This window comes from Erpetoichthys calabaricus, chromosome 5 (assembly GCF_900747795.2).
Source record: "Erpetoichthys calabaricus chromosome 5, fErpCal1.3, whole genome shotgun sequence".
In the NCBI taxonomy this organism is placed as follows: domain Eukaryota; kingdom Metazoa; phylum Chordata; class Cladistia; order Polypteriformes; family Polypteridae; genus Erpetoichthys; species Erpetoichthys calabaricus.
In genome coordinates, this window is record NC_041398.2 from 94,985,233 (window position 1) to 95,005,144 (window position 19,912).

General features: G+C 41.0%; 1 protein-coding gene across 11 annotated transcripts in view; it reads left to right on the forward strand.

The window, feature by feature from the left end:
* Nucleotides 1-19,912, forward strand: part of LOC114651810 (prominin-1-A-like) — a 273,810-nt gene that overhangs the window by 200,349 nt on the left and 53,549 nt on the right. For 6 of the 11 annotated variants that reach the window (XM_051928258.1, XM_051928264.1, XM_051928267.1 and 3 more), the window contains 2 exons: nt 4,400-4,489; nt 15,213-15,236. In XM_051928258.1, the coding sequence (XP_051784218.1) occupies nt 4,400-4,489; nt 15,213-15,236 (114 nt within the window). The remainder of the gene's footprint in view (nt 1-4,399; nt 4,490-15,212; nt 15,237-19,912) is intronic. The other 5 variants (XM_051928260.1, XM_051928262.1, XM_051928263.1 and 2 more) reach the window with 1 other exon arrangement.

Here is a 19,912-nt window from a genome sequence, read left to right on the forward strand (position 1 = left end):
ACCAAGACAGTCCTACAACATCCAGAGCCTTGAGGAACTCCGGGCGTATCTCATCCACCCCCAGGGCCTTGCCACCAAGGAGTTTTTTGACCACCTCGGTGACCTCAGTCCCAGAGATGGGGGAGCCCACCTCTGAGTCCCCAGGCTCTGCTTCCTCATTGGAAGGCATGTTAATGGGATTGAGGAGGTCTTCGAAGTACTCCCCCCACCGACCCACAACGTCCCAAGTCGAGGTCAGCAGCGCACCATCCCCACCATATACAGTGTTGACACTGCACTGCTTCCCCTTCCTGAGTCGCCGGATGGTGGACCAGAATCTCTTCGAAGCCGTCCGAAAGTCGTTCTCCATGGCCTCCCCAAACTCCTCCCACGCCCGAGTTTTTGCCTCAGCAACCACCAAAGCCGCATTCCGCTTGGCCTGGCGGTACCTATCAGCTGCCTCCAGGGTCCCACAGGACAAAAGGGTCCTGTAGGACTCCTTCTTCAGTTTGACGGCACCCTTCACCGCCGGTGTCCACCAACGGGTTCGGGGATTGCTGCCACAACAGGCACCGACCACCTTACGGCCACAGCTCCGGTCAGCTGCCTCAACAATAGAGGCACGGAACATGGCCCATTCAGACTCAATGTCCCCCACCTCCCTCGGGATGTGGTCGAAGTTCTGCCGGAGGTGGGAGTTGAAGCTACTTCTGACAGGGGGCTCTGCCAGACGTTCCCAGCAGACCCTCACAACACGTTTGGGCCTACCACGCCTGACCGGCATCCTCCCCCACCATCGAAGCCAACTCACCACCAGGTGGTGATCAGTTGACAGCTCCGCCCCTCTCTTCACCCGAGTGTCCAAGACATGTGGCCGCAAGTCCGACGATACGACCACAAAGTCGATCATCAAACTGAGGCCTAGGGTGTCCTGGTGCCAAGTGCCCCTCCCTATGCTTGAACATGGTGTTCGTTATGGACAATCCGTGACGAGCACAGAAGTCCAATAACAAAACACCGCTCGGGTTCAGATCGGGGGGGGCCATTCCTCCCAATCACGCCCTTCCAGGTCTCACTGTCATTGCCCACGTGAGCATTGAAGTCTCCCAGCAGAACGAGGGAGTCCCCAGAAGGTATGCCCTCTAGCACCCCATCCAGGGACTCCAAAAAGGGTGGGTACTCTGAACTGCTGTTCAGTGCATACGCACAAACAACAGTTAGGACCCGTCCCCCCACCCGAAGGCGAAGGGAGGCTACCCTCTTGTCCACCGGGGTAAACCCCAATGTACAGGCTCCAAGTCGGGGGGCAATAAGTATACCCACACCCGCTCGGCGCCTCTCACCGGGGGCAACTCCAGATTGGTAGAGAGTCCAGCCCCTCTCAAGGAGATTGGTTCCAGAGTCCAAGCTAGCCGGAACCTCTCAACTTCGCGCACTAGCTCAGGCTCCTTCCCCTTCAGAGAGGTGACATTCCACGTCCCAAGAGCCAGCTTCTGTAGCCGAGGATCGGACCGCCAAGGTCCCCGCCTTCGGCCACCACCCAACTCACACTGCACCCGACCTCCTTGGCCCCTCCCATAGGTGGTGAGCCCATGGGAAGGGGGACCCACGTTGCCTCTTCGGGCTATGCCCGGCCGAGCCCCATGGGAGCAGGCCCGGCCACCAGGCGCTCGCCATCGAGCCCCACCTCCAGGCCTGGCTCCAGTGTGGGGCCCCGGTGACCCGCGTCCAGGCAAGGGAAAACGCCGTCCAAAATTGTTTTCCATCATAGGAGGTTTTGTTTAACCGCTCTTTGTCTCATCCCTCACCTAGGACCAGTTTGCCTTGGGTGGCCCTACCAGGGGCATAAAGCCCTGGACAACAGAGCTCCTAGGATCATTGGGACACGCAAACCCCTCCACCACGATAAGGTGGCGGTTAAAGGAGGGGATAAAAGACAAAGTAAGAAATTAAAATAAGACAACATTAGTTAATATAGAAAAGGAGTAAGGTCCGATGGCCAGGGTGGACAGAAAAAACAAAAAAAAACTCCAGAAGGCTGGAGAAAAAAATAAAATCTGCAGGGGTTCCAGGCCACGAGACCGCCCAGTCCCCTCTGGGCATTCTACCTAACATAAATGAAATAGTCCTCTTTGTAGTTAGGGTTCTCACGGAGTCACTTGATGCTGATGGTCATACAGACTTCTGGCTTTTAATCCATCCATCATTGTTGGAACATCATGGTGCTTTTGGTAGATGGTGGTGGCTCAAGCCACCACCAACAGGACACCGGAAAAGGAAACAGAAGAGAGAGTAGGGGTTAGTACAGATTTTGAATGAATAGTTATTATAATGAATTGGATATACAGAGTATCAGGATTAAATTACAGTGAAGTTATGAGAAGGCCATGTTAAAATAATGTGTTTTCAGCAGTTTTTTAAAGTGCTCCACTGTATTAGCCTGCCGAATTCCTACTGGCAGGCTATTCCAGATTTTAGGTGCATAACAGCAGAAGGCCGCCTCACCACTTCTTTTAAGTTTTGCTCTTGGAATTCTAAGGAGACACTCAGTTGAGGATCTGAGGTTGCGATTTGGAATATAAGGTGTCAGACATTCCGATATATAAGACAGGGCGAGATTATTTAAGGCTTTATAAACCATAAGCAGAATTTTAAAGTCAATTCTAAATGACACAGGTAACCAGTGTAGTGACATCAAAACTGGAGAAATGTGTTCGGATTTTCTTTTCCTGGTAAGGATTCTAGCAGCTGCATTCTGCACTAGTTGCAAACGATTGATGTCTTTTTTGGGTAGTCCTGAGAGGAGTGCGTTACAGTAATCTAGCCGACTGAAAACAAACGCATGAACTAATTTCTCTGCATCTTTCGATGATATAAGAGGTCTAACTTTTGCTATGTTTCTTAGGTGAAAAAATGCTGTCTCTAGTGATCTGATTAATATGCGATTTAAAATTCAGATTACAATCAACGGTTACCCCTAAGCTTTTTACCTCCGTTTTGACTTTTAATCCTAATGCATCCAGTTTATTTCTAATAGCCTCATTGTATCCATTATTGCCAATCACTAAGATTTCGGTTTTCTCTTTGTTTAATTTGAGAAACTTACTATTCATCCATTCTGAGATACAGGTTAGACATTGTGTTAGCGAATCAAGAGATTCAGGGTCATCAGGTGCTATTGATAAATACAGCTATGTGTCATCAGCATAGCTGTGGTAGCTCACGTTATGTCTCGAGATAATCTGACCTAATGGAAGCATGTAGATTGAGAAGAGCAGCGGACCCAGGATAGAGCCTTGTGGAACACCATATAGGATATCATGTGTCTTTCAATTATAATTACCACAACTTACAAAGAATTTTCTCCCTGCCAGGTAGGATTCAAACCAATTTAAGACACTGCCAGAGAGGCCCACCCATTGACTAAGGCGATTTTTAAGAATATTATGATCAGATCTAAGAGGATGAGAACAGATAAATGGCCTCTGTCTGCATTTACCTGCAAGTCATTTACTACTTTAACGAGTGCAGTTTCTGTGCTGTGATTTGTTCTAAAACCTGACTGAAATTTATCAAGAATAGCATGTTTATTGAGGTGCTCATTTAACTGTATAATGACTGCCTTCTCTAGAATTTTACTTAAGAAAGGCAGGTTAGAGATAGGTCTATAATTTTCAAGAGCAGAGGGGTCGAGATTATTTTTCTTAAGTAGAGGTTTAACTACCACAGTCTTAAGACAGTCTGGGAAGACCCCCGTATCTAATGACGAATTTACTATGTCAAGAACATTATCAATAAGCACGCCCGATACTTCTTTGAAAAAATTTGTTGGTATTGGGTCAAGGGCACAGGTGGAGGGTTTCATTTGAGAAATTATTTTATGTAAATCAGGTAAATCTATCCTAGTGAAAGAAATTAATTTGTTTATTATGGAGTACTGGGGTTTAGGAGGATCCTTAGTGTTGGGGAGATATACTATGTTATTTCTAATATCATTAATTTTTTGATTGAAAAATACAGCGATAGCCTCACAGGTTTTACTGGAAGTACTTAGGAGGCATTCCTTTGAGTTACCTGGGTTTAACAGACGATCAATCATCGAAAATAAGACTCTGGGATTACTAGCATTGTTATTTATAATCTTAGAGAAATAGCAGCGCCTCTCAAGACGGACTGTGTTATTGTATTCTGTTATTTTAACTTTTAATATTTCATAGTCAATAGTTAGTTTAGTTTTCCTCCATTTACGCTCAGCTCTACAGCATGTTCTCTTTAAATCAGACACTCTTTGGGTCTTCCATGGTATAACAATGCTAGAAAATTTTTTAACTTTAGTTTCCTTGCATAATTTTTATTTTCAAAATATTTCAAATACTAACATGCATTTACTTTTCTTTTCACGTATTTTTTTTTTATGTAGATATAGGTCCTTTGCTTGGGAACAGAATTCATGAGCAACTAGCAAAAGATGTGTTCCCAGCTCTGGATGGTGCTTTGAACATGGCAGGAAGTATGTGATTCATATTCATTTCTATGTATTTAGGTCTTGTTTTTAAAATGTTAACAGTAATGACTTGTTTATTATGCACTTGTGTTTGTGTAATTGTTAATTCAGTATTTTTTTTATTTTTTATTTATTCCAAAAATAAAATCTTGAGTAGGACATAAAATAGAAATTCTCTGCAGATAATTTGTTTCTGTTTTACAGTACTGTGCTGAATTATTAGTTTAGTTTAAATATGAGACTAATTCTTTTTGTATGTTAACAGGGGTTTTGAACTGCAATGTTTTATCATGGTCACTGATTGCTTTGGAAACAATTTTTTGAATTTTAATAATACCTACACTCGTATAATATGTCAGTGAGTTTCTCAGTTCTCAAAGACTGCTTTAGCTGTATGGTTGCTCGGGCCATAGCCAGTATTGTGATAAAGAGATACTGTAGATCAGGGGTGGCGAACTCCAAGCATGGAGGGCCGCAGTGGCTACAGGTTTTCATTCTAACCCTTTTCCTAATCAGTGACCAGTTTTCACTGCATATTAACTTTTTCCCCATCACTTTAATAGCCCTGTTAGAAGAGTTCAGACCTCTGAATTGATTCCTTTCTTCATTAAATGACAGACAAGCAGAAATGAGATGTGAAACAAGCGAACAGATAACCAGCTAAACTGGGGCTTCAAACTCGAACCAATTTCACTCCAATCACTTTCTTAATGAGAAGCCAATTCTTGCTGTTAATTAAACCCATTATGTAATTCCATGGCTTGTTGCTGCTCTCATTCTGCCACAGCACACATTTCGAAAACTGTTGTTTTTCTGTTCTTTCTAAGAACACCGTCAAAATGTTTTGGTGACCTGAGAGATCAACCTTACCAAGACCATCACCTCTCTTTAATTTCAGATATTGTGTAATGGGCACAGGGGAGCTGGTCGTGTAGTGGCTTGTTTTATGTCTCATTATTGTTTGGCTGCTAATTAAAGAAAAAGAGACAACTATGGGGCCTGAGTCAAGTTATTAAAAGAAGTAATCAGCAGCAAAAACTGGTCAGTAATTAACAAGATGGTAAGAATGAAAACATGCAGCCACTTGGCACTCGAGGCCTGGAGTTCACCACCCCTGCTGTAGATCATCATGGTCTGCTTAGATTTCTCTGTTTTATATTTATGTCAGAATAGGCTAACATTACATACTAACTAAATTACATGGCTTTACTTGAGATTGCAGCAGTCAAGTAATATTAATTATCTGCATGTTAGCAAGTTGATGCTTCCCATTAAAAAACCTGAAATAATTTTCATCTAAATAATTATTATTAATGCGGTTATTTTCCAAAAATCTGCATTATAATATTGTCAATAGCCAGGGCTTATCTCGGATGCATCGGGAACAAGGCAGGAAGTGGAACCAAGCATGGGTCAGCTGCTTTAACATTGCAGGCCCTGTTCATGTTCACAACCTTCCTCATTTCAAAAAGTCAGTTTACAGATGACAATTTAATTTAGTTAAATTAATTTTATTTTTACACCCTACATATTGAATTACATTGAGTGAAGGAATAGAGTGCTTCAAAGATTGACGCGTGCAATATGTCAACAGTAAAATAAACCGTAATCCAGAGGTCAGTATATTTGATTAAAATTGTAGCAGAGCCTCTAGTGAGATAAAGATCTAGTAAGTTGGCAGTGGAGAAGAGAAAAAGGAATCTGTGGTAAAATCAGCCTTAGGGTTCATAAAAGCTGAGCACAAATTATCGAGTAGTGTGAAGGACTATTATGTTGAAAAATGTACAAGTGCTGACAATCTTATATATAAATGTCTATGCGTGGAAATGTGACTGTGTCTGTCTGTCCAGCCCGGAAGTGAGAGGTGGAGTCTGGGTAAGGGCTCCACCTCCGTGGAAACAATCTCGCTTAGCCACTAATACAGAAGTGAGGCGAGCATGTCAGCAAAATGTAACATCTGAAGAAAGAGTCCACACTTAGTTGCTAATACAGAAGCAAGGCAAACACATCGGCAAAACAGTATCCCTTTTACTTTTCCTCCCGCTGCTAATACACAAGTGATGCAAGCACGTCAGCAAAACGAAACCTCCTAGGAGAGAGATGCCCAGAGTAGTTCCTTTCAATTACCTGACATCTCTACATTTCAATTTTTTTTCTGACGATTTCAATACTTTCTAGGAAGCCCGGGCTTACACAGCTAGTAGTAAAATAACTAATGTTTTAAAAAATTTACCTTGATTCCCATTTACAGTGCATCCGGAAAGTATACACAGCGCATCACTTTTTCCACATTTTGTTATGTTACAGCCTTATTCCAAAATGGGTTAAATTAATTTTTTTCCTCAGAATTCTACACACAACACCCCATAATGACAACGTGAAAAAAGTTTGAGATTTTTGCAAATTTATTAAAAATAAAAAAATTGAGAAAGCACATGTACATAAGTATTCACAGCCTTTGCCATGAAGCTCAAAATTGAGCTCAGGTGCAAACCTGTTTCCTCTGATCATCCTTGAGATGTTTCTGCAACTTAATTGGAGTCCACCTGTGGTAAATTCAGTTGATTGGACATGATTTGGAAAGGCACACACCTGTCTATATAAGGTCCCACAGTTGACAGTTCATGTTCGGTACTCAAATGTGGCACTTGGTGCCACTGCCCACCTGCCAAGTTGTTTTGCCTGCCTAAGGAAAAGTCATCCCAGATGGAGGATCGCGGGAATCGTGGGAAAGAGGGGTCCTTTCATCGGATTGGCTGGCCCAGCACTGTTTCAGCCGTGGAATGGCCAAATGGGGGAGGCAGCTTGAAGGATGAGGTCTCCAGGACTCTATACAAATCCAAATCTTATTATGGGATATATCATCTACTGTTAAATTCTGCTCTGTACTTCTAAAATTTATATTTTTTATTTCTTACTATATTGAGAAATTGTTCTGTTCTGTGTACTGCATTGTATTGTATTGACCCCCTTCTTTTGACACCCACTGCACGCCCAACCTACTTGGAAAGGGGTCTCTCTTGAACTGCCTTTCCCAAGGTTTCTTCCATTTTTCCCTACTAGGTTTTTTTGGGAGTTTTTCCTTGTCTTCTTAGAGAGTCAAGGCTGGGGGGCTGTCAAGAGGCAGGGCCTGTTAAAGCCCATTGCGACACTTCCTGTGTGATTTTGGGCTATACAAAAATAAACTGTATTGTATTGTATTGTATGTCAGAGCACAAACCAAGCATGAAGTCAAAGGAATTGTCTGTAGACCTCTGAGACAGGATTGTCTCGAGGCACAAATCTGGGGAAGGTTGCAGAAACATTTCTGCTGCTTTGAAGGTCCCAGTGAGCACAGTGGCCTCCATCATCCGTAAGTGGAAGAAGTTTGAAACCACCAGGACTCTTCCTAGAGCTGGCCGGCCATCTAAACTGAGCGATCGGGGGAGAAGGGCCTTAGTCAGGGAGGTGACCAAGAACCCGATGGTCACTCTGTCAGAGCTCCAGAGGTCCTCTGTGGAGAGAGGAGAACCTTCCAGAAGGACAACCATCTCTGCAGCAATCCACCAATCATGCCTGTATGGTAGAGTGGTCAGACGGAAGCCACTCCTTAGTAAAAGGCACGTGGCAGCCCGCCTGGAGTTTGCCAAAAGGCACCTGAAGGACTCTCAGACCATGAAAGAAAATTCTCTGGTCTGATGAGACAAAGATTGAACTCTTTGGTGTGAATGCCAGGCGTCACGTTTGGAGGAAATCTGGCACCATCCCTACAATGAAGCATGGTGGTGGCAGCATCATGTTGTGGGGATGTTTTTCAGCGACAGGGACTGGGAGACTAGTCAGGATAAAGGGAAAGATGACTGCAGCAATGTACAGAGACATCCTGGATGAAAACCTGCTCCAGAGTGCTCTTGACCTCAGACTGGGGCGACGGTTCATCTTTCAGCAGGACAACGACCCTAAGCACACAGCCAAGATATCAAAGGAGTGGCTTCAGGACAATTCTGTGAATGTCCTTGAGTGGCCCAGTCAGAGCCCAGACTTGAATCTGATTGATCATCTCTGGAGAGCTCTTAAAATGGCTGTGCACCGACGCTTCCCATCCAACCTGATGGAGCTTGAGAGGTGCTGCAAAGAGGAATGGGCAAAACTGGCCAGGGATAGGTGTGCCAAGCTTGTGGCATCATATTCAACAAGACTTGAGGCTGTAATTGCTGCCAAAGGTGCATCGACAAAGTATTGAGCAAAGGCTGTGAATACTTATGTACCTGTGCTTTCTCAGTTTTTTTTTATTTTTAATAAATTTGCAAAAATCTCAAGTAAACTTTTTTCACGTTGTCATTATGGGGTGTTGTGTGTAGAATTCTGAGGAAAAAAATTAATTTAATCCATTTTGGAATAAGGCTGTAACATAACAAAATGTGGAAAAAGTGATGCGCTGTGAATACTTTCCGGATGCACTGTATACCCAAAATACACAGTTAAGTTAGAGGACTGTTTAAAAGTATAATTTTGAAATGAATGGTGACAGATTTTAGAGTCTGTGTAATAAATTTTTATTTATTCTTGGCAAATGTGCCTTTTTGCTTTGTGGCTGATTTACAGTGCAGTGCTGCTTCCATGGTGATGGCCTTGACTGCTATTACAACATTTTACATTGAAAAGCATTTCTTGGGCTTTGCCAGCTGTTTCACAATCTTTTTGGTACCATGATGCTCAAGTTAATGCAAGAAGACACGCAACACTTTTTTCTGACCACTGGATTTGAATGCAGCATAAAGCTTAGAGAAGGACTGGCACTGTCATTGTGTATTATCAACATTTAGTACAATTCTAAAACATACTATATAACTTCTTTCTATAGTCTACAGTGAGGTGTAATTGGATTGACTGCAAATATTATTAAGGTGTTCATCACAGACTCAGTCTTTATAACCAAGGAAATTCAACTTTATTGTGGTTTGTAAAATTACATTCTTTATATACTGACATTTCTGAGAAGCAGTTGTTTGTAATTCAGGGAAAGTCTGGACTTACGTGCTTTACTTAATATGAGAACATCAAATTCTGCACTTTTTGCTACATTAACATACATGTTTTGTGTGATTTAAACAAGAACATGATAAGGATGACCGGATTTAAGGTCCATGAATGTGGAATTTGGCCTTTTTATGAACTTTAAGCATTTGCTTCCAAAAAGGTCTTTGCACAGTGAAATTCAAATTGCAAAACAGCAGTAACAGAGATACATAATTTGATCAAAATACAGTATATGTTGAAATAAGAAAAAGGATATATGATTCAGGTCAGGTCATATTGGGGATCATTCAGTGGTACAGTGTGTTGCTGCACCCACCACACGATGAAACAGCTCGCGATTCTGGTTGGCAACCCTCCAGGCAGACACATGGTTCAGTCCCACCCCCCAGAGATGACCATCTATCTGCCTGTAGCCGGGTGTCACATGGGCGTCCCCTTCACCTGGTCAGGCCACTCAGGTGGGTCCTCTACAATGAGGATCCTGTCAGCCAGCTCACCCGCTGGGAATTGCGCCACATGGCCATAGTGCCCTAACTGACGCTCCCTGACAATACAGGTTATGTGTCTCATTCGAGACTCCATGAGCAACTGCTTATTTGACGCAAAGTCAAACCATCTTTACCCAAGGATTCTCCAAAGAGACACACTACTGAAGGAGTCCTGTCTTCATCTCTGGTCACTGATCAGAGCCTCCATTGACTCAGTGAGGATCACAGCATTGTCGGCAAAGTCAAGATCAGTGAATCTTTCTTCACCAATAGATGCCCCACAGCCGCTGGACCCCACAACTCTGGGCAACACCCAGTCCATGCAAGCAGTGAACAGAGTAGGAGCAAGAACACACCCCTGATGAACCCCAAAATCAAATGGAAAAAACGCAGAGGTTCTGTCTCCACTCTGCACAGCCTTCATAGTACCAGTACGCAGGCCAGCCATGATATCCAGCAACTTTGGGGGGATCCCGCAAAGTCTCAGGATGTCCCAGTGTGCAGCTCAATTGCTTTATGAAAATCAACAAAGTCTACAGAGAATATTCGTGTGTGGGCTCCATGAGAACCCTCAAGTGCCAGGATGCAGTCGATGGTAAAATTCTTAGGCGTAAAACCAGACTGCTCCGGTCACTGGTAGATGAGCAAGTGATCACGGAACCTATTGAAGATGACCCTAGAATGGACCTTACCCAGCACCGAGAGCAGTATTATCTCCCTGTAGTTGCTGCAATCCAGGCAATTACCCTTCCCTTTCCAGATAGGGATGAGGAGTCACTTTTTTCCAGTCTGTTGGGATAATAACTGTCTCCCAAATGGAAGCAAAGATTGCTTGCAACACAAAGAGGACAGCCTTACCACCAGTCTAGAGAAATTCACCCCGGAATTCACAGATACCTGCAGCAGGTGGTTCACACCTAATTGGAATATCACCCTCAAGAACTGAGCCAGAGAATCAGCTTTTAAATAGCTGCTCAAAGTAGTCAGCCCAACAGGTCACAATTGTAGTGTCATCCGTAAGGACCATTCCATCATCTGCCCTGGCTGTGACTCTCTGATGAACAGATTCAGATGTGCATAATGCTTCAATTCCTCAGCAAGCAAGACGTGGGTCACTAGACCATAGATGGTGTGTCACTTGCTCACAGATTCCTCTAACAAACGCCTCTTTATCTACCCTCAGAGCCCTCACATCTGTCCTTCTAAATTCCTGGTACTGACCTTGTAGAAAGTTGCCATCAAGCTGTACGTTGCAACTCCTGTTGATGATATTCAGGGTGCCCTGCGAGACGAAACACCTCATTCTGGACACACTGGTAACGCCAACACAACCCTCAGCAACCTTCAGGGTCTTGTCACGGAAGGTCTTCCACATCACATTAGGATCGGCCGTCTCACCCAAGTCTGTAAGTTCCTCACACAAACTGCATGCAAACTCATTAGAAACAGCCCAATCTTGCAGTCTGGCCAGATCCAGTCTCATTCTCCTAGAACGTGGTAGCCTACGAGACCTAAGCTGGATCTTCAGAATAGCAACAAGAAGTCTGTGGTCAGAATTCAAAACTGGGCACTTCTTTAGACCCTGCATTTTTGTAAGAGCCTCCAGTGTCTGCCCATGAGGATGTGATCGATCTCCTTCACTGCACCACCAATATTGGAGTACCAAGTCCAACAATGCAACTCAGGGTGCTGGAACCAGGATCCAGTGATCCGTAGTCCCTGACTTTTTGCAAAGTCAAGCAACATGGAGCCACTTTCACTTTGGTCGCCAGACCCTTGGGGACCAACAAAGTCTTCATAGCCAACCCTGTCTGTGCCAGGGGTCGCATTGAAATCACCTATGACCGGATGAGTGTCACCTCGTGGGCACCCATGAACCACTGAGTGAAGTTGCAAATAAAGTGACTCCCTCATTGAAACATCACTCAACATGGTTGGAGCATGTACTGAGACAACAGACCAGGCACCTAGAGAGTGCCTTAATCTGAGTCTCATATTATACTCATTGAAAGGAGTAACATCGGACACCATCGGAAGGAGCTGAGGAGCTGATTTACCACAGCAACAGTTACTCCTTCAGTATGAGAGCTGTTAGAGCAACCAGGCCAAGAAAAGATGTACCCATCTACAGAGGTCTAACCAGCCCCAGGTCTGCGCACCTCAAAGAAATGTGGAGTTTACGAGGCTCCTCGAACAGCATGGAAGATGGTCGTCATGCTGGACAGACAAGACGCGCCTACCCAGATGGGCTGCCTCAAATTGGGACCCAATTACTGCTGTGCAATGGGTGATGCCTCAGCTCCATACTAGTTCCGATCCTGAACAGGCTTGACCTTATTGGCTCTCCTGCGCTTTTGACTCCTCTGGGGAGGAGGCTCCCAAAGGCTTTTCCCCATCCCCTTCATAATGCAAGCTAACTTCCTGCAACTGGACGGCTGCAACAAAGCTACTCCTGCGGAGAGCAGTAAAAAATCCTGTCTGTTGTTTCAGAGCTGTGTGAAGTTTTTAACAGTGGCTTTTGTGCCAGTCCTGCCACCAACCCCCCAAGTTTTCCCTGCAAGTTGGAGGACCTTTTGCAGGGTGGATGCAGTTTAATGTCATACCTAGGACGTGATGATTCAACATGTTTGCTTTATTGCGTGCAACTAGTACACTTTTGCTATTCCTACCTTTTCGCAAGTTAGCTCCCCATCATTATATGTGTCAACCTCAGACCATTCTGAATTAATTGGCAACAAACTCAGAAAGGCACAGTGCAGCATAGCAATGCTGGTCCATGTCAACACCTGTGTGTCACATACCTCTAGTCGTTGTAGTTATCTGGTGGTGTATCTCAACTCCAAACAGATCATGTCTAAATCTTATCCTAAAGATGGTTAATTGTATTAACATCTAGTTACTAGGGAGAATACTGAATTAAGCTTAGTTCACTTACTAGTTACTAGAATAATACATCTGAACAAGTGTACAAGTGTCTACCACATCTGTCTGATTTAAAACAATATTCAGACAGTCTGTGACAGTTAAGTATAACTGTAAACATCTTAAGGACCTAACTCTTATCAAAATGTCACATACTACACTTTTACATGATCACAAGCAGCCTCCTGGCATCTGAACTGGTGATTACTTTGAATCATAAGGAGTTTTTTTCTATATCATAATACTCTCATGAGTGCAAATTAATGAGGACCAGAATTCATTCGAATAATGTTTTTCCTCAGTCTCTCTGTGTTTGTGTTTCATAGGCAATCTGAAAATCCATCATGTAGCCACAGTCCATTTATTTCCAACAACAAACAACAGCACATACATATCATCATCACTTGCGTTGGAATCTGTTGATTATGGTGTACTGTTTTGCTTTTTTTATTAATCGCTAAGGTGTTTTTTATCAATGCTAATTGTCTGTAAGTCATCTTGAATAAAGGCATGTGTTAATGGTGAGCGGCATGTTGATCATCACAATATTTAGCATATTTGATTGTTCCATTTGAGAAATGCAGCAAGGCTCTCACTGTCTTAGTTTAAATGACATTAAAGAGCTAGGGAATACCAATTACGTGTTGTAGCCACTGAACGCTCAGGAGCAGAGTAGAGCTCTTATCAACAAAAATGTATATTTGTACTATTATTGAGTATTTTGCTGATGGTTTTATCTAAGGCGACTTAAAAGTTTAGGATGCATAACAATCTTTTGCACATTTTCATGATTTGCTTGGGGGTCACACAGTGTATTGGAGGCATGAGTTGAACAAGCTGTGCCGCTGCCCCATAGTGACTACCTAAATAGATAAAAAGTACAATCCCATCGTGCACAACAAATTTAAGAAAAAAGTATAAGTCTGCTTGTGTACATGGAAAATATGAAACTTTCCTCTTAGAAATACTACATTACTTTTTCATGTTTGCTTTCATCCTACTCCTTACCAATTTGCTAACTGCCACTTTATGGTTTATATAATTTCTGAAATTAATATTGTAAATAATTTTAAACAAACTGTCTTAGCTGTTAATACTGAATATATCAGAACGCTGCATATTAATGCTGTAATATAGCAATGTGTCCTCAACCACCTATCTGGACATTGTTCAACTACTGAGTGTGGAATCTAATGAAAACTAAAGTAATTCCTGGCAATCACTGACCATGTTTTTTTCCACCCTTAAAATATATTACTGTATGCTCTGCTTTGCTTCTGAATCCATGAAAGGATTCCTCTAGTGTTCCTGCTAGTCTCTTGAATTCCTGTTAGTATTTTGTCAGGTTTTGTTTCTAAAGGTTTGGTAAATACAGTTATGTTTGTTAATTTATGTATGTTTAATAAGTGCCCATCTGACCTCTTGGTGTTTATTCAAAAAAGGCAGTTAATTGAGCACAAAGGAGGTTTCATTTTAAATGTATTCAAGTTTTATATAACAAAAGCAAACTGAATTGAACCTACTTACTTGTGTTTTTTGAAGGCCTTATATATGGTTATTGTCCCATTCAAATGAAATTACTTATATATTAAAACATTACAGTTATTTTCAATATGATTTTTAAATTAAGAAAACACTCTTTGTTTCAATAGTAACAAATCCTTTAAAAGTATATACACATATCTTCATTTAATTTACCCTAGGCCAGGGAGATAAAGTTCACATGTTCTCTGATTACCATAATAGTCACAGCTTCAGTCCTTTTTGAGTTCCTAAATATACCCCTCGGTGGAGACTTGTGTGTGTCCATTCCCAGGTCTTTTGTTTCAGGGTTAGGATCCATTTTCTTGAAACTCCTGATATGAGGAAGCAGGTTTATAACTGGATAGCTTGGCTTTATAATACACAAATAAGCTTTTTAATAAATGAATAGTTATCAATGTTAATCCTTCTACTTCCGTTTATTGTCCCAGACCTTTGGTTACAATGAGCATTGTTAAAGTATATCCTATTGCCCAGTTTGCTTGCGTGAAATATTGAAAAGGGTCATTTTTTTGTGCTCAAGTAACTTTGGAGAAAACTAGGCATCAGGAGCTCAGTTGATTTGGTATGTACTTTGTCTCTAGAAAAATATGAATTAGTATTAAGGAGCTTTCCACAATCTCTTTAAGATTACCTAAGAAAACAACAACAGCATTATAACCCTGTCAGTGACCAATGATGCCCTCATGAATTATTTTCTAACTTTTACCATCGTGATCTTCTTTGCTTCATCCTTTTCTTTCCCTTTTGGCTTGAAGTCAAAGTGGAAAGGGCTATTAAAGGTAATGGTAATTACAAGTAACAAGTGGTGTGAAGTGTGTATCTATTTTGTGTCTCTTGTTGTGTATTGTTTTATCCCCAGATCATATGAAAAATTGGTCTTTGCTATTTTTTGACCGCCTTTAGCATTTATGTTGTTATTTTTCCCCAACGTGTATCATTAAGAACGAACAAAACCCACCACTTTTTCCAAATTACTATTTTGGAAATACAAATACAAATTATAGTTAGGTGTTCAGTCATTTTTAGCTCTGATTAAACCTTTGGAATGAACATTGACATTGTAAAATATGCACAGGAATTCAAGTAATTGAAACTTATTTGGCTTTCCTTGTGTGATTTATTGTTTAACTAGGATAATCACAGCAATTGGAATCAGTTCATGGTAAAATGCAGTGGTATGCTTTGAATTTTTTTTTTTACTTAATCATATGTGATCAATCTGACTTCTACATATAATGTTAATTTTCCTCCAGACTTGAATACAGAAATATTACAGCTATAGAATATTGTGTATATCTTATCAGGGAGTGTTTCTGTTGAAAATTCAAAAACACATCTTTGAAAGGATTATTTTACAAACAAATGATCTTTTTCAGGGGGACTTCTATAGCAAATGTATTGGAAATCATTGTAGTTATTAGTCATCAAATCTATCCAAAATAAAGCAGTAACTAAATTATATGGAATGTACCTTTTCATTTTATAACATAATATTGACCCTATGGTTTTTGCATACTGTATATTCATGTATTCTTACATTAAAGATATGTTGTGTGTATGATGTGTATCATACTGTCCAGTATCTATGTACACTATCTTGCTGTGTAAAACTGTCATTTGTTAAAACCTTATTAAGAACACAGAAACAAGATGACAAAAGCTGAACTAAAAAGTTTTTGACTTGCATAATTCTTACAAGGAATCGGTGTCTAAGTAGAGAATTGACTTACAAGCTAGTGTGTTTTGTATACAAATTATTAAATCCACATTTAATTTATAAGAGCAATGAATACAGAGTAGCCCTGTGACCCTGGGAGAAGCAGGTTAGGTAAATGGATGGATGGATGAAAATAGAGTAACTATGGTTAATTACTGATCGTTAATAAATAATACAGCCCCAAAACCAGTTTCTTTAAAATGTCAGATTTAAATAATGTTTATGGCAATAAAAACAGAATTGCAGAGAACTAGAATTTGCTCAATACTTCTCTGGTTTCACTTGATCCACTTCTATATCAATACCACTTATGGATCTCCTGTGGAGTTTACTTGGGGGCTGACTGTTGCTCCAGTGTTACTGATCCTCCTTTTAGTTTGTAAATGGAGAAAAATTTAACCAAGTGTGTCATGTGTGCATTTGGCCACAGGCGCATAATAGGTTTAAGCTAAAGCCATTCTTTGGTCGTGGCCTGTGCTAAATGTTTTAAGTGTTAAGTATCCTTACCATGAAAGGTTAAAGTCAAGACATTACTAGAATAGGGTAGACACTAATTGCTTGTTTGCACAACAGTGGATTTACAGTTCATTTTTACTTGCAGAGGATACTTTTTAAAGCATGAGTTAAGGTAAGTTTTGTGACAATGGTTTGGGGTTCATACAGTGTACTAGCCATGTTATGAGAGTACAAGCAGTGTGTTGCTTGGAGAGTTTTAATTATGATAATAGTTATATAGAGCTAAAAATCTAAACAACAGACATGTGAGGACCAGACAAAGTTGCGGTTCATGTCTGAGAATATATTTGCAGCAGCAGACATTTAAAGAATTGTAGCTGTTTCTCACTGTTGGTAATTAGCCATTTTGTTCAGTTGGTTGCTCACCAAGAAGGCTTGGAATTTAAAGGAGCTGGCAGCCCAAAAAGCAATGCTGAGTAAACAGCTCTATAAACACTGCTACATGAGTGGAAGAATATTTGTTTCTTAAACTTTGGGACAATGACAGTGCTTTGGTCTAGGGGTGTGTCGTATTTTCCATTTGGGTTATGGAGGTACCTTTCATCCTGCTTTTGAGGCACAGGTTATTTTGAGCATGTGAGAGTTGATACTTCCTGTTCGCAAAGCTGTCAAGGACAAGAGCCTGTGTAGTAAGTGAGGTTTCATTCAGTGTGAGGTACTGTAGCACAACAAAAAGCTGATAACAGTATTTACATGGGGCCTACAAAGAAAGTGAAACATAACCGCAAATTGAATAGATATGAGACAATTACTGTAACAGTAAAGAAATGTATTCTTCCGTATGTGCGCTAAGCCTTTTATTTTCAGAGGTTAGCAGTTAATCACAATGTCCTTATATTTGTTATAATGTAACTGCTGAATTAATTGACTTAGGAGTGTTTAACTTTTTTGCTTTGTCCTTGTGCCAAACTCTTTTTATTCTAAAATCTCTAGTTTACCAATGGTATTTGCTTCCATGGTAGCATATTTTATTTTCATTGTACAGTTCAATTATAAATATCCTATTAAACTCAGAATTTTATCCAACTTCATAGTTTCAATCTATGTACTGAACCTCTTTTTTCTGTCTCTTTTATGCTGACTTAAAAACCAATAGAACCAACAACAAATATGTTTTTTTGTTTTCTTTAACGTATGCATCATAGACACTAGTGCATTTGTTATAATATTCATGAATCTTTTCTGTGCAGCTCAAATGAAATGTTTGGTATTTTTAATGTAGCCACTGTTGTGTTGATGAGTTGATGCCTTCATCATTCAATGGAGGTGATGGTTATAGGAGGACCAGGTTTGGACAGCAGGATGATTGTGGCATCTCTTCTAATCCTCGGTTTGGCAGAGCAACTTTCCAACCTGTGCTGTTTGGGCAGTGTCATCATGAAGGAGGAATGGGATATTCAATAGCTATCCACACATTTTTTCCCTGATTGACTACCACAAAAGTTAAAACGGAACAGGAGTAATATTGAAAAGTTATGTTGGCTTTTTGAGTAGTCATTAAGGACTGTACCTTCAACATCACTTAAAAAATAATAATAATCTTGCCAGCACTGTCATGGACACTGAATTGCTTTCGGGTTGGAGAATGCCATGCCTCTTGTTGTTGTGAATAATATCCCTTGGAGCTTGCTATAGTGATGTTTCATCCCCAGATAAGAAACACTTCTCCCAGGTTGAAATCATTTGCTTGAGATTCACCTTATGATGGTAGATGCAATGAGTTTCATTAGAGGGGTCCGCATTCTGTGTAGCTATTGTGCGCAGATGTTTCTCATCAGCTGATGCATAAGCAAGCCATATAGTGTCTGCTGTCAGTACTTTCACTCCTTAATTTTTCATTGCATTACACTCCACTGTGGCAACATTTTCTGCAGTCATTGTTCATGAAGATCTGCAAGCACTTGGGTCACCTTTAAGAGAAGTCTTTCCACAACTGCATCCTATATCTTAAGTATGGCACATGAAGGAGACTGCTCCTGGTGCACATTGACTAGGTGAGAATGACTCTCTGAAGGCATATGTTGTCTAGCATTAGAAATTCAATGATAGCGCAATTGGTGATTTTTCAGTTCATTCATTCAGTAACCCGTGAAAAGTAGTAATCATGAGAGAAAAAGTGCAGTGGCATTCGTATCTGTTTTTTTCACACCACCACGTGGAAGAGTTAGTGAAACACAGCAAAATTACATTTGATCTTCTTTTACTGGTGTATATGAAAGGGATCCAGGGTACGCTGAAAGAGTATTGGTACCAGAGACATAATGCTGCAGATAACCATGATGCACCACCAGTTTATATAAATTTACATTCACATAAGTTGAGATTCTGCATTTATATGTTAATTCAAATGTAAGCACCTTGTCAGTATATACCTGCCTGATTTATATTACTGGAAGGCACCTTAAAATATCCATCCATCCATTTTCCAACCCGCTGAATCCGAACACAGGGTCACGGGGGGTCTGCTGGAGCCAATCCCAGCCAACATAGGGCACAAGGCAGGAACCAATCCCGGGCAGGGTGCCAACCCACCGCAGGACACACACAAACATACCCACACACTATGGCCAATTTAGAATCACCAATCCACCTAACCTGCATGTCTTTGGACTGTGGGAGGAAACCGGAGCGCCCGGAGGAAACCCACGCAGACACGGGGAGAACATGCAAACTCCACGCAGGGAAGACCTGGGAAGTGAACCCGGGTCTCCTAACTGCGAGGCAGCAGCGCTACCACTGCACCACCGTGCCGCCCACACCTTAAAATATATAATACAAAATATTGTAATGTTTATTTTATTTTATACTTTTGTCCACTGTTGTAATTATGTAAAGTTTTAATTATATTTTTAAATAAAAGAATGATTTTTATCTGATTCTTTCTTCATTGTAATATATGATTTAGAAATGTAGCAGTCAGAATGATCACTTCTAATTGATACAGATAAGCTGAGTAGAAGTACATACGTTTAGGATGGCTTTAAAGGCTAATTTTATATTACATCTGCTCCTGGTCTTTGTTTTTTCTTTATTTCTTAAGGTGTTTTACATTTAACATTCCATTATAACATTCTTTTCTTAAATTGAATAAGTAAAGCACAACCAAATCTTTAAATTTACTTTTTTATGAAAAGCTTTATAGGTTAAAATGTGGTGGGTTTTGTGCAACAATTCTTAGATTAAAGTTTATTATTTGGATGTATTTGTAAAACTGACTTTATT